At 38.3% G+C, this 21919-nt stretch overlaps 1 protein-coding gene across 1 annotated transcript in view; it reads left to right on the top strand.

Annotated features, from left to right (window-relative positions):
• Positions 1-21919, top strand: part of prex2 (phosphatidylinositol-3,4,5-trisphosphate-dependent Rac exchange factor 2) — a 547559-nt gene that overhangs the window by 183959 nt on the left and 341681 nt on the right. The window contains 3 exon segments of the mRNA XM_028803602.2: positions 9659-9745; positions 9747-9793; positions 10407-10510. Of these exon segments, the coding sequence (XP_028659435.2) occupies positions 9659-9745; positions 9747-9793; positions 10407-10510 (238 nt within the window).

Consider the following 21919-nt stretch of genomic DNA (forward strand, 5'->3'; position numbering starts at 1 on the left):
ATAGGCAGTATCTGATCCGAGTGAGGTGGTCTTACTGTTCTGCAATTTGATTATTTTAATGAAATCCATAATTAATAAAATCGAAAAGGAGATATGTGTTTCCCATGGTCTTGTTCTTTAGTACTCACTTAGCCCATGATGGTTTGTGGAAGAACAAGAGTGTGGCACCCATAGTCTCACTTTGTCTCACCAACTGTGGTACAACAAGAAATGAGGCACACTCCTGCCATACTGTTTTTCCATCTCCCCCTACCAAGGTGAAACAAGTGGGACGTATTCCGTCCACACTATCGCTTGGTGTTGCTAACTGCAGCATGTAGTGGCACAAGAGAAAGAGAAAAATGCTTTTCCTTTACTCTTGCTCTGTCCCATTCACCTTGATACATAATAACATAACTAATTTGGAATCCTGAGGTGGTTTGTTGTTCGTTGGGTGCAGCAGTGCACTATATGAGTGCATGCTCCTAACCTCCTCCTCCTCCTCCTCCTCCTCCATACTCTTCTCTTTCCTTATTCATGGCAGAAGAACAGATACTTATGTAGATTTTGACTGTCTAGCTATGATTTTCTGGGGCACAGTGCTCTGTTTTAACTCTAACTTTGCTGAACTTGCATGTGTCTGTCTCCTGCTTTAGCCTTGTGGATAGAAAATAACACAAATACAGAATGTTGTAATGCATATTTTATAAACACTGTATATAATGTATATGTACTGTACATATGTTAATGTTGTAGATGTATTTAAATCTATTTGAAACTCTTGATGCATGTACATACTCTACCTATTACTGGGCATGTGGAAAATCAAGTTTGCTGTACTTTAGGGGCAATTTAATCTTTAAGGGTTGTTTTACTTAATGAAGTTTCCCGCTATACACAATGCATACAGAACACTTGCATAGCACAACTTGCTACTGTAATTGACTTTGGTTTTGTTCTGTCTTAATAATAATCATACATTAATTCTATTTTGCTTAGCAATTTGTAAAATTATTTCTTTGTATTAAGACCAGCTATTACAAAGTTTAGGCTGGCTTATAGCAACCTATCCCTTTTATCAAGTGGCATCTCACATAACCCACATACATTGTAGTTTATAATGCTTCTGCAGCTCCTTAACAATTAAGGCGGGTTTTTAAGAAAGCTGTAGCCACTGAGCAGTGTAATAATTCAGTGTTATCATTTCCCTAGATGTTCACTTCAGAGTAGGTGGTCCACCTGAAATTAAGTATGTTTGGGCCTGGGCAGTGTTTGGCTAGAAAGACCAACTAGGAAAAGCCTGGGTTGCTGCTGGAAGAGGTGTTGTGAGGTTATCAGAGAACACTTATGCTAGGATCTGTGTGTGCATCCTGATACCCCAGTGCAGTGATAGGGGCACTGTGCTGTAAAAATCGACACCTTTTGGATGAGACATGAAACAGAGGTCCTGACTCTCTGTGGTCATAAAGGTTTTTTGGACATCTTTCGATTCTAGTAGGGTATACCCATATATCCTAGCTAGACTGCCTACCACTGCCTGGTCATTCTAGCCCCTAATCATCCTCTGGTCCTTATTGTCTAACTATCTCTGTCACCCCTTCTACCTAGTAGTTAATGCATTGTGAGCATACTGGTGCAAGAATGGCTGCTGTTGCATCATATTGGTGGGTGCTACACATTAGTGGTGGTTGAAGTGGTTCCCCAATGTTTAGGTAAAGCACCTTGAGTAGGTTAGAAAAGTGCCATATGAATGTAATTAAATATTATCATTATTATTTTGTTTCTTTTTTTTTTCTTCTTTATATAGGATTTTCTCATTATTTATATATTGTTTTCATTATAGCAGTGACATAACATGAATGTCATTTTATATTCTGTTTTTGGAGGGTTTCCAACAGTTTGAGAGCATTTTGCATGGCTGCAGCGATGTTGTTTATAGTGACTATGCCTTTTGCTGGTCATGTGGCACAAGAATCAAGTGACACAGTGGTCTTATATTGGTGTTTTTCATCTCACTGCTTTTGTAAAAGATGGCAGCACACAGCTTCTTGATTCCTAATGTTGGACCTTTATTTGTAGGGTTCATTAAGTGCAAGAACCCTAAGATAGTGCTAGAACTTCTCCATTTGATTGTTGTTTGTTTTTGACTTCATAACTGTTTTCATTGTTTTGTTCTGGTATCTCAGTTTTGTGTTTGTTTTTTCTGGGTTTTTGAACTTGTAGATTGTTCTCTTAGGGTGAATTTGATTTTCTCTGGCTTATTTTTTAGTGGTTACAATAGAATTGTTTCTTCTTAGGTGTTTACAACTACTAGTACTTTTTCTTAAAGATCATTTTCCCCTCCTATTTATTTGTGTGTCTGAAGCCTCCTATTTTTTTGAACTTTGCAACTTTCTTTATGACTATGAACAGTCTGTGCAATTTTCATTATAACTATGACCAGTATTAGCTTTTACATTTGGCATTCTCCTGCTTGTCTGCTTTATCCAAATGAATAAAACTGTGTACCAGTCAGTTTTTGTTGTCCACTCTCTCAAGCTGTGTTGTAACAATTGCACAGTATATTAGGCTTAAGCTGATGACATTTGGAGTGGGTTTAGGAAAAAAGTCAACATCTAGTCAAACTGCCAACATTATAATTATCATTGTTATGCTTACACATATAGTAATTCCATTTATAGTTATTAGAGAGTGTTAGTGTAACATACTGGGGTCATTCAGGAACTTCAGTTATTCTACTGTTTGGGTGCGAGTTCCTCAAGCCTCTAGGGGGCAGTGTATTTTCACCTCAGAAAGGTACTGGGAAGGATAGCTAGTCTAGCCCTCACCAGTACAGCTCAATGGTGATGGGTTGGTGACATTGTCTGGGACCCCAGATGTGTTTACTATGAAGTAACCTCAAGTAGTAATATACCATATCTTAAAAAAACCTTCCTTTTACTTGTCCCACTGAGCTTGGAATTGGTGGGTGGCTTGTGGCTAGAACTTAATTGGCAAAGTGGAGAAAGGGCAAAATGGTGGATGGTGTCACAGTGGACGGTGAGCAGGAAGAAATGTTTGTATCAAAAGATGGTGAGGGACTTTTTTTTTTAGGTGGGCCTATGTTGCAGAAATGTCAATTTTTTTACCCATGTGTGCACTTGTGTTACCCGTGCATTGTGAATATTGTTGTTTACTTTGTTATTATGGTCCTGGCAACTGTTTGAAATCCATCCTGCTCAGGAGGGTCCCCTGTGCTATCAATATTTAAAACACTTTATATGTAACTGTCTTCTTACTGTTTTCTTGTGAAACCAGCAGCTACATGTTGGAAGACATAATCCTGATCAAATTATCTTTTGCTGTTTTACAGCTTTGGGATGTGATTCTCCAATGACAAGATGTGGTTGTTCTGCCATGCCCTTTATCATGTACCAGATTGCCTTAGGGTGCCACACATACTGCAGCATTTTAGAGATACAAATCTGTCTAAAATGGCTTTAAATGGCAGACGATATCTGGTGTTCCTGAAGACACAAATTGGACAACACACTGAAAAAATTCCACACACAAGACAGACATTTAAAATCAAACAAGGAGTCCAAGTGCTGTGGAAAATTTAAAGTGCCTTTTGCAGTACAATGCTGTCTGAAATGATTTTGAAACATAAGTCAAACTTAACAGTATTTTGATTGTATATTTTTTACTTTATAGTGAGTATAAGTTAAGTTTGTATTTTTGTAAAGTTGTAATTGTCTAGGCTTTTCTTCATGTGTGTGTATGTATGTGTATATATATATATATAATATATATATATATATACAGTAATCCCTCCTCCATCGCGGGGGTTGCGTTCCAGAGCCACCCGCGAAGTAGGAAAATCCGCGAAGTAGAAACCATATGTTTATATGGTTATTTTTAGAATGTCATGCTTGGGTCACAGATTTGCGCAGAAACACAGGAGGTTGTAGAGAGACAGGAACGTTATTCAAACACTGCAAACAAACATTTGTCTCTTTTTCAAAAGTTTAAACTGTGCTCCATGACAAGACAGAGATGACAGTTCTGTCTCACAATTAAAAGAATGCAAACATATCTTCCTTTTCAAAGGAGTGCAAAGCAAGCAGTCAAAAAAAAAAATCAATAGGGCTTTTTGGCTTTTAAGTATGCGAAGCACCGCCGGTACAAAGCTGTCAAAGGCGGCAGCTCACACCCCCTCCGTCAGGATCAGAGAGAGAGAGAGAGAGAGAGCCACAGAAAAACAAACAGTCAAAAATCAATACGTGCCCTTTGAGCTTTTAAGTATGCGAAGCTCCGTGCAGCATGTCCTTTCAGGAAGCAGCTGCACACAGCCCCCCTGCTCACACCCCCCTATGTCAGCGCAAGAGAGAGAGAAAGAAAAGTAAGTTGGGTAGCTTCTCAGCCATCTGCCAATAGCGTCCCTTGTATGAAATCAACTGGGCAAACCAACTGAGGAAACATGTACCAGAAATTAAAAGACCCATTGTCCGCAGAAACCCGCGAAGCAGCGAAAAATCCGCGATATATATTTAAATATGCTTACATATAAAATCCGCGATGGAGTGAAGCCGCGAAAGGCGAAGCGCGATATAGCGAGGGATCACTGTATACACATACAGTATCTATCTATCTATCTATCTATCTATCTATCTATCTATCTATCTATCTATCTATCTATCTATCTATCTATCTATCTATCTATCTATCTATCTATCTATCTACTCTCTCTCTCTCTCACTCTCTCTCTCTCTCTCTCTCTCTCTCTCTCTCTCTCTCTCTCTCTCTCTCTCTCTCTCTCTCTCTCTCTCTCTATATATATATATATATATATATATATATATATATATATATATATATATATATATATATAATACACATACAGTGGAACCTCGGTTCACGACCATAATTTGTTCCAAACCTCTGGTCGTAAACCGATTTGGTCGTGAACCGAAGCAATTTCCCCCATAGGATTGTATGTAAATACAATTAATCTGTTCCACACCATACGAACTGTATGTAATTATATATTTTTTTAAGTTTTTAAGCACAAATATAGTTAATTAAACCATAGAATGCACAGCGTAATAGTAAACTAAATGTAAAAACATTGAATAACACTGAGAAAACCTTGAACAACAGAGAAAACTAACACTGCAATAGTTCGCGCTATAGTACTACCAACCGCTGGCTAAAAACACTTTTTTTTTTTAATGTGTTTTAAGCACAGGGAAAAAAAATGAACATTTGAAAAAATCCGTAATTTTAATAAACCACCAAGAAAAGTAACATTGCAACAATGCACGCTACGAACCGATCGCTATAAACAGAAGTGAAAACAAAATCAAGCCTAGTGCATTCTTTAACTGCCTTCCTACCTTATGAGTCCAGCCCCCTCTCTCTCGCGCTGCCTGTGTGTGTGCATCTGTCTCTCTCTCGTGCTGCCTGTGTGAGTGCGCGTCTCTCTCTCGCGCTGCCTGTGTGTGTGTGCGTCTCTCTCACGCTGCCTGTGTGTGTGCGTCTGTCTCTCTCGTGCTGCCTGTGTGTGTGTGTGTGTGTGTGGTGCTCTCTCACACTCTCTCTCTCTTGCTCGCTGCACAGGAAATGCACAGGGAGAGACTGAACATGTACAAACCGAAAGGGAAACTGGCTTGTTCGTATACCGAGTGCGTGGTCGTGAACCGAGGCAAAAGTTTGGCGAACTTTTTGGTCGTAAACCGATTTATACGTGTACCAAGACGTTTTATATATATATATATATAAAATCCTAAGCCTAAAAGTGCAATGATGTTATGCCATGTTTATTGTCAGGCTTTAAATCGGGCTTATTTTAAAACCTACATGTATATGTTTGGTATCATTCTTTTCAGAATTTATCATACTTTAATGTAATGTTGTTAGATTTTCAAATTCTTATTCCGTTTTTAAATTATAAACTAAAAAATATCAAGAACTCATGTCCCACGAGACGAGAGTTTGTGCCAAAAGATTTAACTATACCCGGCGCCGGAAATAAGACAGACAACAACAACAACTCGTCGGCGACTTTAACTTTCATGTCGATAATCAGTGTGACCCAAAAGTAAAAGAATTCATGAACCTCCTGGACTCTTTTGATCTGAGACAGCTCGTTAATCAGCCTACACATAAAGCAGGTCATACGTTAGACTTAGTAATTACCAAAGGACTAAAATTTGATGTAAAGCAGATCATTGATATTGGTCTATCAGACCGTTTTCTTTTACTATTTAATATAGAAATATTGATAGAAAACATTCATGAGAAGCATATTGTTAAAAAACGCTTCTTTGATTCATCAGCAGCTTTAAAACTTACAAACATTCTAAGCAACCAGTCCATTTATAGTGCTAACTACAATAGTGAGGATAATGTAAATAGTAAGGTGGAAAAATTTTATACTAAGGTGAGAGCTGCTGTTGACATAGTTGCACCTGAAAAGACAGTTAAAAAATCTTCTAGCATTGTTATACCATGGAAGACCCAAAGAGTGTCTGATTTAAAGAGAACATGTCATAGAGCTGAGCGTAAATGGAGAAAAACTAAACTAACTATCCACTATGAGATATTGAAGGTTAAAATAACAGAATACAATCACACAGTCCGTCTTGAGAGGCGCTGCTATTTCTCTAAGATTATAAATAACAATTCTAGTAATCCCAGAGTCTTATTCTCTACAATTGATCATCTGCTAAACCCAGGTAACTCAAAGGAATGCCTCCAAAATACTTCCAGTGAAACTTGTGAGGCTATTGCTGTATTTTTCAATCAAAAAATTAACGATATTAGAGATAATATAGTATATCTCCCCAACACTGCGGATCCTCTTAAACCCCAGTACTCCGTTATAAACAAATTAAATTCTTTCACCAGGATAGATTTACCTGATTTACATAAAATGATTTCTCAACTGAGACCCTCCACCTGTATCCTTGACCCAATACCAACAAGTTTTTTCAAAGAAGTATCGGGCGTGCTAATTGATAGTATTCTTGACATAGTAAACTCATCATTAGATGCAGGGGTCTTCTCAGACTGTCTTAAGACTGCTGTAGTTAAACCCCTACTCAAGAAAAATAATCTTGACCCCTCTGCTTTTGAAACATTTCTAACCTGCCTTTCTTAAGTAAAATTCTAGAGAAGGCAGTCATTATACAGCTAAATGACCACCTCAATAAACATGCTATTCTTGATAAGTTTCAGTTGGGTTTTAGAACAAATCACAGTATAGAAACTGCACTCGTTAAAGTAGTAAATGACTTGCGGTTAAATGCAGACAGAGGCCATTTATCTGTTCTCATCCTCTTAGATCTGAGTGCCGCATTTGACACCATCGATCAAAATATTCTTCGAAATCGCCTTAGTCAATGGATGGGCCTCTCTGGCAGTGTCTTAAATTGGTTTGAATCCTACCTGGCAGGTAGAAAATTCTTTGGTAGTTGTGGTAATTACAATTCAAAGACACATGATATTCTATATGGTGTTCCACAAGGCTCTCCTGGGTCCACTGCTGTTTTCCATCTACATGCTTCCGTTAGGTCAGATTATCTCGGGGCATAACGTGAGTTACCACAGCTATGCTGATGACACGCAGCTGTATTTATCAATAGCACCTGATGACCCCGACTCTGTTGTTTCATTAACACAATATCTTACTTGTGTTTCTAAATGGATGAATAGTAATTTTCTCAAGATAAATAAAGAGAAAACAGAAATTTTAGTGATTGGCAATAATGGATATAATGAGGTTATTAGAAATAAACTTGATGCATCAGCATTAAAAGTCAAGACGGAGGTAAAAAATTTAGGATTAACTGTTGACTGTGACCTGAATTTTAAATCGCGTATTAATCAGATCACTAGGACAGCATTTTTTCACTTAAGAAACATAGCAAAAGTTAGACCTCTTATATCATTGAAAGATGCTGAGAAATTAGTTCACACTTTTGTTTTCAGTCGACTAGATTACTGTAACGCACTCCTCTCGGGATTACCCAAAAAAGACATCAATCGATTGCAACGAGTGCAGAATGCAGCTGCTAGAATCCTAACTAGGAAAAGAAAATCCAAGCACATTTCTCCAGTTTTGATGTCACTACACTGGTTACCTGTGTCATTCAGAATTGACTTTAAATACTGCTTATGGTTTACAAAGCCTTAAATAATCTCTCTCCATCTTATATATCAGAATGTCTGACACCTTATATTCCAAATTGTAATCTTGGGTCCTCAAATGAGTGTCTCCTTAGAATTCCAAGAGCTAAACTTAAAAGAAGTGGTGAGGCGGCCTTCTGCTGTTATGCACCTAAAATCTGGAACAGCCTGCCAATAGGAATTTGCCAGGCTAATACAGTGGAGCACTTTAAAAAAACTGCTAAAAACACATTACTTTAACATGGCTTTCTCATAACTTAATTTTAGTTTAATCCTGATGCTCTGTATATTCAATTAATTACCATAACTATTCATGGTGGCTCTAAAATCCGTACTAACCCCTACTCTCTCTTCTGTTTTTTTTTCTTGGTTTTCTGTGGTGGTGACCTGCGCTACCACCACCTAATCAAAGCACCATGGTGTTCCTACATTGATGGATTAAAAGCCAGAAGTCTACATGACCATCATCCTCAAGTCCATCCATGAGAACCCTAAATATAAAAAGGATTGTTCATTTATGTTAGGTAGAATGCCCAGGAGTGGCTGGGCGGTCTCATGGTCTGGAACCCCTGCAGATTTTATTTTTTTCTCCAGCCGTCTGGAGTTTTTTTTTGTTTTTTCTGTCCTCCCTGGCCATCGGACCTTACTCTTATTCTATGTTAATTAGTATTGTCTTATTTTAATTCTTAATTTGTCTTTTTTTCTCTTTTCTTCATCGTGTAAAGCACTTTGAGCAACATTATTTGTATGAAAATGTGCTATATAAATAAATGTTGTTATTTAAGAGAGGGTTACGAAGGAGCAATCATGTCTCCTTGGGGTGCGTTCAGCCCCCCTCTTCACAACACGAGTGACTGGCACGTAGCGCAGGCAAGGGGGGGTTGACGAGCAAAACGAGCAGGAAGGAACCCCCTAGTATGTGTGTGTGTGTATGTATGTATATATATATATATATATATATATATATATATATATATATATATATATATATATATAAAATAAATAAAATATATTACCGCTACGGTATACCATAATTAAACTACTTCAAGGTTTTGATCGAGGTGTCTGGTATTCTAAGCAGGTCCTAGGAGTCACTGGGAAGCAGCTAACACGCTAACAAGCATGCAGGATAGTCTAGAATCCAAGGAGGTGGGTTCAGTTCCACAGAATATAAGACTGAGTTTCTAGTCCTGGTTAAATGTGTATTTGTGAATGAATTTAATAAAATATCTGTATGAACAACATGAGCAGTTGTAATACTTTATGTTTATGAGAAGTGCTTTAGAATGGAGGCCACCTTGAAATGCACTGTAGTCAATTCACTTTGTCTAAAGAATTACTCTTGTTAACCTTAATCTAAAGCCTGATTTTAATGAATGTGCAGTGTACTAAATGGTGAATATAGTGTTAAAATGGTAAACTGAAAAAGGTCCCCAAGATTTTATTAATTTTAATTTGAAGTACAAGACTATTTTAAGGATTTAATTTATCTTTCCTTGTTCTTTTCTAGGGCTCCAGCATTACTGATACATGCACAGAGTTGCTCATGCAGGGGATTCTGATGAAAATTTCAGCTGGGAACATCCAGGAGCGCGTTTTTTTTCCTTTTTGATAACCTGTTAGTGTACTGCAAAAAGAAACACAGGTAAAGCATCGTTCTTATTTTAAGAACATAACAGTAAATCATTTTGGAGAACACTTGTTTGTGTGAGACAAGTGAGGCTGCTATCTTGTTTCAAAGAGTAGAGCAGCAAGACATGGAAACATAGTCCAATGGATAGCTCTTGGCCAAAAAGAAAGGGGAACAACCGTCCCAACAGGCGGTAGCAAATGACATCTGTAGGGCAGCATTCACTTTTGTGTAGTCATTTTTATTTGTTGATTTATGTAGTCACTCTCCCACCCTTCTTTATTTTACTAGGAACATTTTTGATAGTGATTTTCTAATGACATCAAAGAGAAGTTTTCCTGTAGCTAGAGTTGCAAGAAAATGTTTTTGAAGCCTTTGGAATTGTCTAGATTCCTGCATTAATAACCTGTATAAAATGTAATCTGACAAGCACTTTCTGCTTGAACTAATAACACACAGACAATTGCACTCCTTTTCAGTACAGTATACATTGTTTAAACATTCACAGTCCTGAAGTAGCCTTTCTTCTTCAGTGTATATAATGTCTTTTATGTCAAGTTAGTGGTATTAAAACATAAAATGGTATTCTGTTTTGGAGGGTATGAAAATATTTTCCTTGAAATTGTAGGCGTTTAAAAAACAGCAAAGCTGTTACAGAAGGGTATCGTTACCAGTTCCGTGGAAGAATCAATACTGAAGTTATGGAAGTGGAGAATGTGGATGATGGCACAGGTAAATATGTTTATACTGATTATGTGTATTATAATATAAGACAACTGCATTATGTCAGACTATTTATAATCATCTTAGTATTTAAGAATTGATGTATCAATGCTTTTTAATTGTACAGCACTGTAGATGTTAGCATTAAACATTTCCAAGCTGTGGTAATTAAGTGGTTGTGAGCATTTTAACTGTTCTGTTTAAATAGACTCGATATTTAGTGGTGTGAATAAAGAGCCTGATTTCCAAAGTGCTGAACCTTATTTTCATTTCCATTGTAAGTCTGCGGTATGAAAAAATGTTACATGGTCGGGTCGGTCAGTTTTTTTGTTAATGGTACTTTTGCCTTTAACCAACTATTTATCTTTAACTTAGTATTTTGAAAAGAATTTATGAGTGTCTTGTAATGGACTGGCATCCTATTGATTTCTGCCTTGTTGCTAAAATACTCATAGAAAAGCTGGGAGTACAAAATGGATGGATGCTTATTTACATGAAAAGCACCAGATGCATTCTCTTTATGTTCATTTTTCAAAAAAAGCACATAAAATGTAACACTTCTTTGGCATTACTTTCATTCTTTTCAAGCTTTTCAAATCCAGTCTTAATTTTATCAAAAGTACCATTAAATACACAAGTGTATAAACAATAAAAAGTAGATTGACTCGGATGCAATTACCATAATCTTCAGTCTGTTTGCTCTAGTGAATTAATTAATTTTGGTTATTTGCATATATATTGTTGTAGCAGCATCATTTCACTTCTCAGCTTGGCTTTATTTATCATTTGTTCAGTTAATTCATACATAAAGTAAGGATTGATGTCAGCATCTTCTTGGAGAATTATCAGGTAATCGCACACATTAAGATTTTTTTCAGTGAAAAAACAGATCTCTGCCCATATTTATCCAGTTTCTTGTAGGAAAACACTGGCACAAATTTGGTCCTACTTTTAGGAGTAACAGTAAAAGCATGTTGTCAATTTTCATAGTTTAGACAAATATTCCTAACTTCACTAGGATGTAGGAGAGCTTGCGAGCTGCCCTAACTGACTAGGAGCTAACAGAAGATGGCATTCAGGAAGAGACTGGCATTTACATCCTCAGTGTTTTAGATACACTAAACATCAATGAACTTGTAAAAAGATAACGATTTGACAGAGATGGAATGATATGTGTAACATTTGTATGTTATGTGATCCAAAATTAAATTTTGAAAGCCCTTAAATGCATGAGATAATACACAGATTATACCTTTCCCAACCCACTCCATATGAGGTAATGCTAAAGCAAGCTGCATTCATGCAGATCGGGACGTAATGTATATAAAAATCATCTCCTCCAGTGTGGATGAGCGGGCACATGTAAATTGCAAGTGGTGTCACAGTATAAATCCACAGGTGGTTGTGGATGCAAACTGTACTATAGTATCCATCATATTACCCTGAAGATAAGTGGGGCAGGATGGTTGATTGACAACAAAATGTAACGGGTACGCCAAGCTCTTCCATGAACCCTTGGAACATTTGTGCTACAGTGTAAAAGCTCAGGAAGGTTAAAGAAGTAAGGTGTAGACTCTCTGGGTGTTGGATAAATAGAGGCTTGCAGAAGATAAGGGGGGATCACAGGGAGAGGCATGGCACATGACCCTGGAAGACGATCATGAACACCGAAAGATTGAGCTTGACTTAAAGCCATGGCTAAATCAGTAACTGTTTTTCAAGGTGCTTCATGTGGTCATAAAAGTGGGAGGGTGGATTTTTTTGAAAGTATGGCTGTGTATTATTAAATAAACCTGCCCATTATCAAGATTTACTGTCATTCAATGTGTATGTCTTGGTCTTTCCATCACTGTTCATTTTAAAGTATTATTTCTGTTGTTCTAGCAAACACTGTTATGTGCATCTTAGCACAATATCCTACCTTATTATTTTCATTCTACTTCTTCTTTTAATTTCATTATTATTGTTATTATTGCAATGAAGCCTTAGTATTAGTACCAGAAAAGTACAATGTGTCCTCATGATTTCCAAGGTAACTACAAAATATCATCATGAGTACCACTTTGCAGCTCAGGGTTCTGTAAAATCACACTGTCATTTATTCTCAAACAAGAACTCCTACTGTTAGCTGGTAGTAAGTGTAGGATGCTTCATAAATACTTCTTATGTCCTACAATTCAAAACATTTATGTTTAAAAATAAATTAAGTCAGTCTGAGCATCACTCTGTTATCCAACCAAGAGGACTACGCAAACAGAGCTCCCAATGTAAAGTACCTTCATATGTAGTAGTACTACTATTAGTAGTATTTTCATGTGTACAATAAATTCAGACATAAAAGAAGAAAAGTAGACGGCCGAATGATATATTTTAGAACATTAATTCTGGCCAAAATCTGAAAAATCTTTGGGCACTTTCTGTTACATCCCCTTGATTTATCAAGGGTGGATTTGGATTCTTCCACTTGAGTAAGATAAGGTGACTCATGGTCAAGGTAGTACAGAATGTCTCAACAGATTTTTCTTTGCATACTGTCATTGCATCTGGCATTATTTCAAATAATGTTGTTAAATAATGGAGAGTTGTTATAAAGCACACTCTCTGACAACCAAGGATTTTTTTTTACTAAAAAATGATGTGAGTGTAGGACATTTCCTTAACATAATACTTAATGAGACACCTGCTTGAAGACACTGTTCAAAGTTTTAAACTTGTACTGAACAGATGTTTGTGTATGATGTCTAACATAATGATGAATTAATATGTGCAAAGCAACCCTTGACTAACATTCTTATTAAAAGATCCAATTCATGTCATCGAGTATGATTATATAGGTGTTTATACCTTGAAGTAAATTGATAGAATCTCAAAAAGGAAAGGTAAACATCATTCATTTGAACTTTACTTCAGGGAAGACAATTTGATTACATTTCAAGCCAAACCCCAGAATAAAAGTCTAAAAAATGTACATATATGGTTTTCTCTTGAAGCTTTTGTTGACAATGCCTTGGATGCTTTGTCTGCTCTTCTGCTGAATCATACTGTGTAGAAGGACCATGATCTTGCCCTTAACCTACCTCAACTTCACCACTTCACAAAGAAGTTGTCTTGACAATTGGCAGTTTGTTATAATACAGCAAGAATCTTTTACTGTCTGAGTTGCTTACTTGCCAGATTTGGTTACTTTAGGGATGCTTATAACAGCTGGTCAGGCAGATATCAGGTTTCCTTGAAGAAGCTTGCTTCATTTATATCCCCCTAGTGACACAATGGAAAGGGCTCTGTCCCTCAGCTTGTGCGACCTTTCTGACCTGGTCCAGCTCCCTGCACTTTTCATTTACTATCTGGAGGATGTCCTAGGTTTGTGCTTATGGTTCTTTCCTGAAATTAAATGCAGCCAAGGCACTGAGACATCTTGAGTTCTCAGCTACCTTTTCTGCTGTTCACCCTATGCTACTAGCAAATTTCACACAAGTAGATGGCATTTGGCATTTACAGTAAATCATAACACATTCACTTCTGACTGTAAGTCTGGATTTCTGATAAAACTCTGGCTTTGTTCATGTGATAATTTCCAGGGATACTCCTAGTCCTGAAATGAGGTACCACAAATTGCTTCTAGCTTCATTTTTAAATTGGAGCATTAACTCTGTGTGTCATGACCTAAGGAAAAGGAAGAAATAAGGAAGTAAAAAGAATTTATTTTTATCATTGTAGGTTGCTAGTTTACTAATTACCAATTGAGTAATAGCGATAAAGAAGAAAATTTTGGTCAAAATACAAGACAGTTTAAACCATAATAACAAAAACACCAAGGTATCTGTCAGGAATTTAATTATTGTCATTGTTGATTTTGTTTAATTCTTAATGCTTTTACTCTTGTTATTTCTATTGTTATTTATTTTGTTCATTTTGTTACATTTTAATGCTGCTAATTCCTTGAGTGCTTTGTTTACATTGATATGCAAGTCAAGAAAATCCAAGACTGCTTGGCTGGACTGCAGCATGGAATGTAACCACCTGCCTTTTTTCATACAGCAGTCCCTTTGAATAGTCACAAAACAGGTTTCTCAAACGACTGTAATTTGCTTTGAAAATCAGAGCGCTAAACCGATATAACAGTCTACACAAATTGCACAGAGTCACTTACTAGAGTGCGAATATTTAACAGGAGCCAAAAACCTAAGAGAGAAAATCGAGTCGAGATAAGAAGGCTACATATTGTGAACTAGAAAAACAGAGCTAAAGCACACATGTTCACAAGTCATACTAGTTATCTCAAGCCTCTCAGGAGTCTTCATGACCCAAATTGTGGCCCCTTTTGATAGGTGGTCCTAGCAACCAGGCAAGGTCTCTTAGCAGCCTATTATCCGCCTGCAGAGATTCACAGATAATGATGTGACACATTTTCTAAGGCATGGAAATAAAATTTAAACACACATATGAAAATAAAGCTTCAAAATTCAGCTTTCAGAATATTGAAGTGACATTTTCTGGCTATCCCCCTGAAAAAACTATCTAAAGCAAAAAAAAAAATTAAATGGGACAAAGCAGGTTTTCAAATTCTTAAGAGATACAGTATATTGTTGATAGTAATGATATCCATTATTTATCACAAGAGCAAGTGATTCTACCATTATAAAGACAGTGGCTGTTATTGATCCTGTCTTTTTATCCTGGTCACCGCTCATAAATTTTTACTGACTACATTTTCAGTCAGAACACTAGCTGAATGATTGAAAATCAGCTCTTGTTGTGCTTCCTTAGATTCAGCCATTGTCAGGTGTTATTAAAGTGATTGGAGTGATTAAAGTAAGCCTTTCAAGAGCTGTAAAATCTCCTATTGTAGGGTCTTTTTATTGGTCTTGCCATGAGGTTTAGTTTCTTGTCTTTTTTTGAATTGGAGTGTCTTTGTTTTTCTTAAGTTTCTTTGTTTAAGTCATGTTTATGTTAATTCCTCTAATTTACTGAAATAATTGCTGTTAATTATTTTATATTTTTTTTCTTTTATTTCTCACTTGTCTTATGGATTGGCAGTAGGTGCTTCAATCAGCAAATGTGAACTCCTTAAAGCCCATCGTGCCACTGCTTCACTGTTGTGGCATTATATACATTGAATGTTCTTCTTCTCCTTTTTACTCCTTATATTTCCTTTCCTATTTTGATTTTGAGTTTGTTTTTTTCTGTCAGTGTCTAGAATTTGAATTTTGGCTAGTTTATCTAATCAGAATTAGTATTGGTGTTGTTTTTTGAATTTTGGTCTTTTGTATTTATATTATATCTTTTTTAATTACCTTGTATATTTAAGGATATTTACTTCAATTGTGACTTCTATTTTGTGCTTTTCTTTAGTACTTTTCTTTCTATTCTTGTTATAATTGTTATTTTCAGAACTGTGGCATTTTTTACATTTGATTTAATATTTTTTACTTTCATTTCTGCTTTATTCAATTAGATTTACAGGTTAGTATGACCAACTTTTATTAAGGTCGTCTCTCCACTTGTAGCAATATCATAATGACGTAGTGCTATCCTAGCAAAAGTCTGAACTAAATACAAGCACTATGTAAAACCTTTTCATTCACAATGGGTACCCAACAAACATGCTTAAGAGAGCCCAGAATATCAGCATGTGATGAATGGACTGACATCCCAGTCAGGGTGGACCTTGTTCCCTTACCTTGCTGGTAGGACTGTATAATAGATGGTCAGGAAGAGAGATATGATATTCCCCATCCTAGCCAGGGGGTGGGCATGATGGAGCACTATGGCAGCTGGAGCACTGAAACTGGCGTCCTAGCAGCTGTGAATGGGAAGCCCTTACCAGACTGGGAATCTAGCATAGTGGATGGATAATCTGGGTGGAAAAACATCCCAGCAGGAATGGTTAGCAATCCCTTTCTCATTTGTGATGCCAGAAGAAATACAGGACAGGGAGCGACTGCCTTCCATGCACAGATCATTCCTCCATGCAGTGTGTGTCAGCATCGCCTGGGGGAAGCCCCTACACAGATGCCCAGAGTTGTGGTCTCGTAGAGCTACCCTGCTGAATTCTGTAGGGGCTGCCAGGAGGAGCTGTTGAGATATGAATGTTTCTGGCTGGTTCTTTCTAGAGATAGTGATTTAGGAACCAGAAGTACTCCTAGGTTAGGTGCAAAAGCGAGCCCTTCACTTTGCCCTGTGAGTCAGAATCGAGAGGAAGGAGACAAAGTTCTCTGGGGAGGAGAGGTGGGAAAGGACAGGAGAGGGAAGATAAAGAGAAAGAAGAGTACACTGTATTGGGTAAGAAGCCTGTGTAAAGGAACTTTTTTTAAGAAAAGGGCTGATTTTTTAACTGGTTTGATTAGTTAGATGCTAATCAATGATACTGATTTTTGTGCTATGACAGTGTAGGTTTAGTGTAGAGTTATACCACTCTTTACCAAAGGAATTGTTTCTTAATTTCTTTTTAAATGTGTCTTTCCCAGTTATCATCAATTGCTACAAGATGTTTTGCTGAAGAATAATGATAGAAAGACAGTTAGGAAGAAAGTGGTTTGTTGGAAACTATAATACATAGATTGATGAAAGCCCACATTGAATACACAGGGAATCTAAGCAAATAAAATTCCCCCTCCTAACATTAGGGCTTTGTAAAAAGTTATTTAATAATCTAATACCTATCACAGGGCTCAGGCGTTTTTTCAGTTAAACAAAAAAAGGTTTCTTTCTTAGCTGTTCATCTAAAGTATGATGGGCTATGTGGTGAACTGGACAGAAGTTGGGTCTCCAAACACAGTACCAATGTTGATATTTCCTTTTAACGTTTTTTTAGTGTTTAGTAAACTTTTACACACCTTTAAATTTTATTTTGCAATATAATCACCTTTTGTAAACAAAATGATTTGCACAGCACAATGAGGAGCACGCTAAAGTGCATTTCTGCTTCTGAATCATAACTGCACTCTCCTTAGACGTGTGAATGCCTCCATAATGCACTTTTCTTATATATCATACTAAATATACAAAATTAATACAAGTGATGAATAGAAAATTTTTCAGTTTTCATTGCAGCATACTCTGCAAGGAAATAAAGATGATTTTTGCATCCAGAACATTGTAATTTCACAAGTAGAATGTCATTCTGCCATCTGCAGGTGTTTATTTCCCAGATGTTAATGCTTATTTGAAAGTAGTGTAGTCTCTCAGTGTATTTCAATCTTTGTAAAAAGAATTGCTTTCAGGAAAAGATCATTTCTGTCTTTCTTGTCTAGTTTGTGCATGTACTATAGTTTTGTAGAATATGAAATATTTGAAATTGGAAATTTGGGATACACTGGATTTCAAAATCCCCAATACCTTTTTTATTTCAGCCTTTGGTAATGTAAATGCTGACATTAAGACTAAAAGTAATAATTTTTTTCATGTTTAATAAGATCCTGCAACCAACAAGATTTTAATGAAAAAATAAATGCATTAATATTATTATTACGAGCAATACATAAAAAAACTTTATAACATTATAATAGAGATTCTGGTGGACACCGGCGGTGAAGGATGCCGTCAAGCTGAAGAAGGAGTCTTACAGGACCCTTTTGTCCTGTGGGACCCCGGAGGCAGCTGATAGGTACCGGCAGGCCAAGCGGAATGCGGCTTTGGTGGTTGCTGAGGCAAAAACTCGGGCGTGGGAGGAGTTTGGGGAGGCCATGGAGAATGACTTTCGGACGGCTTCGAGGAGATTCTGGTCCACCATCCGCCGTCTCAGGAAGGGGAAGCAGTGCAGTGTCAACACTGTATATGGTGGGGATGGTGCGCTGCTGACCTCGACTCGGGATGTTGTGGGTCGGTGGGGGGAATACTTCGAAGACCTCCTCAATCCCATTAACATGCCTTCCAATGAGGAAGCAGAGCCTGGGGACTCAGAGGTGGGCTCCCCCATCTCTGGGACTGAGGTCACTGAGGTGGTCAAAAAACTCCTTGGTGGTAGGGCCCCGGGGGTGGATGAGATACGCCCGGAGTTCCTCAGGGCTCTGGATGTTGTAGGACTGTCTTGGCTGACACGCCTCTGCAACATCGCATGGACATCAGGGACAGTGCCTCTGGATTGGCAGACCGGGGTGGTGGTCCCCCTCTTTAAGAAGGGGGATCGGAGGGTGTGTTCCAACTACAGAGGGATCACACTCCTCAGCCTCCCTGGAAAAGTCTATTCAGGGGTCCTGGAGAGGAGGGTCCGTCGGATAGTCGAGCCTCGGATTCAGGAGGAACAGTGTGGTTTTCGTCCTGGTCGCGGAACAGTGGACCAGCTCTATACCCTTAGCAGGGTCCTGGAGGGTGCATGGGAGTTTGCCCAACCAGTCTACATGTGTTTTGTGGACTTAGAAAAGGCATTCGACCGTGTCCCTCGGGGAATCCTGTGGGGGGTACTCCGAGAGTATGGGGTACCGGCCCCCCTGATAAGGGCTGTTCAATCCCTGTACGATCGGTGCCAGAGCTTGGTCCGCATTGCCGGCAGTAAGTCGAACCCGTTTCCAGTGAGAGTTGGACTCCGCCAGGGCTGCCCTTTGTCACCGATTCTGTTCATATCTTTTATGGACAGAATTTCTAGGCGCAGCCAGGGTGTTGAGAGGGTCCAGTTTGGTGGGCTCAGGATTGGGTCACTGCTTTTTGCAGATGATGTTGTCCTGTTTGCTTCATCAGGCCGTGATCTTCAGCTCTCTCTGGATCGGTTCGCAGCCGAGTGTGAAGCGGCTGGGATGAGAATCAGCACCTCCAAATCCGAGACCATGGTCCTCAGCCGGAAAAGGGTGGAGTGCCCTCTCAGGGTTGGTAGCGAGATCCTGCCCCAAGTGGAGGAGTTCAAGTATCTCGGGGTCTTGTTCACGAGTGAGGGAAGAATGGAGCGTGAGATCGACAGGCGGATCGGTGCGGCATCCGCAGTAATGCGGGCATTGCATCGGTCTGTCGTGGTGAAAAAAGGAGCTGAGCCGCAAGGCGAAGCTCTCAATTTACCAGTCGATCTATGTTCCTACCCTCACCTATGGTCATGAGCTATGGGTAGTGACCGAAAGAACGAGATTGCGAATACAAGCGGCTGAAATGAGTTTCCTCTGCAGGGTGTCTGGGCTTTCCCTTAAAGATAGGGTGAGAAGCTCAGTCATCCGGGAGGGGCTCAGAGTAGAGCCGCTGCTCCTCCACATCGAGAGGAGTCAGATGAGGTGGCTCGGGCATCTGATCAGGATGCCTCCTGGACGCCTCCCTGGTGAGGTGTTCCGGGCACGTCCAACCGGGAGGAGGCCCCGGGGAAGACCCAGGACACGCTGGAGGGACTATGTCTCTCGACTGGCCTGGGAACGCCTTGGGATTCTCCCGGAAGAGCTAGAAGAAGTGGCCGGGGAGAGGGAAGTCTGGGCATCTCTGCTCAAGCTGCTGCCCCCGCGACCCGACCTCGGATAAGCGGGAGACAATGGATGGATAATAGAGATTGTAACTGTTTTGATGTGTGACCAATCGCATTCCCAATTAATTGTAAAGGTAATTTGATTTCACTTGGTATCAGTTGAAGGAATTCTGATTGACCTCAGAAAACAAATTAGCTGCTCTTAGCTGGGTAGTGCAGAGAAAATTATAGTCGACACATAGCCAAGAAAAGTTTTTAAAACTTTATTGTTGAAATGTACACTGCAGGAATGGATTATAAAAAATAATTTTGTGTCATGGAACACTTGTTGAAAATTGCAAGAAATATTGCACCATAAGAATATTACAAAGTTAAAAAAGCCAAACCCAAACAGCCAATAGAGTTACTGGCACTGCCTTTATATAACAGTTCTATTGCATATCCTGTACAAGTCGAATTAAGTCTGCTAAAGCCACATACTGTAGCAAAATACATAATTATGAATGAGACCAGGGAGAAAGGTTATGGCCTCAGTTCCAATAGATATATTTGGCACAAACCAAAGTCTGCTTTTCACCCAAAAAATGCATCACTTAAAGTCATGTATTGGGGTAAACATAGGTGATTTAATACACAGGCCTAACTTGGGTTGATGCTCAGTGATTATTGTCTAGTTGCCTATTGTCTAGTTGCTGACAGAAAAGTGACAGCATTTGGCATCTGATTATCAACATTCAATAATGTTAGTAACAGCATGGTGAAAAGTATATGCTAGAGGAAATCATGCCATAGCTGAAAGGTAGCTGTGGAATGAGTTGAGCAGTGAGGTGAAGCGCATAGCCAGTCTCATTGCTGAATCTCACAAGAATGTTTTTTTTCCCTTTCCAAACCTATAAGCTGTTTTGCAATATGTGTGCAATCCGAAGATCAAATACTCTTGCCTTGAAAACTGGACATATTCATTAAGTTTTAAGGCTTTTTTTCATGTTTGATCCACTGCTACTTGTGTTCCATTTTAAAAGACAAGAATAGGATGGGAATTTTTAAAAATATATAAAAATGTGTCACTTTAGTGCACATTTACATGTGCCAAATGAATACATACCATAATTGGGAAGAAATAACTAAAAATGCTAAATGTATACTTTAATGAGAAACAATTCATCAAGGTTATATCCTGGCCCTAGATATTGTTTTGGTAAATTTCATCATTTTACATATGGTTCAACTGATTGTTTATGTAAAAAAAATACATCTTAATAGTTTTCATAGCTGTTTTGACTATTGTAATTGGCTATGTCTGTCATGAAGAAGCTGAATTGTGGTATGTTGTGCTATACTTATTTTGCAAAATTGGGAAATAACCCCAAGTAGACCAGTAGCCCCAGGATCCACATCCAGGTTAAATTCATTCTGAGGGTAGCACACTTATGATTTGGGGTTGCTTCTCATCAGTGGGAACAGGGGCTTTGGTCTGAAGCAGGAGAGAAATGAATAGCTTCATATAGCAGCAATCTGAAGTCTACAGTTTATTCAGTCAAGGAATTACTTTAAAAAAGGAAGATCAGTGACCGAGAAGGCTCAGTCAAATCCTCAGTCCTCTAGAAAACCAGTTGACTTTCATTAAGAGAGCAGTATAAAGCAATCTCTATGCAGTTTGACCAAGCTTGAATTCTTCTACAAAAAACAGAGGAATAAAATCCAGATGTGTTCAATTGATTGAGATCTATCCAAACAGACCTAAAGGATCAATAAAGTGGTTATTCATGTGTGCAATGTGGCCTACTAAAATAACTTCTCTTTGGAATGGTCAGAGATGGCTTAAGAGAGATGCACGTCTCTTGATATTGCATATTTCAATGTAAGATTTGTGAAGTCTTCCTGTTTGTAATTTTATCAGCATATCAAATGCCACACTGCACAGAAATGAATAGCCACTTTAGTTATATTTTGTGTTATGTGCACCAGATGAAGCCTTTGTTAAGCTCTTGTTTCATGACTGAAAAAGATTAATGGATGCATTTTTGCAGTACCTAATCTAA

Source organism: Erpetoichthys calabaricus, chromosome 6 (assembly GCF_900747795.2).
Source record: "Erpetoichthys calabaricus chromosome 6, fErpCal1.3, whole genome shotgun sequence".
Taxonomy (NCBI): Eukaryota; Metazoa; Chordata; class Cladistia; order Polypteriformes; family Polypteridae; genus Erpetoichthys; species Erpetoichthys calabaricus.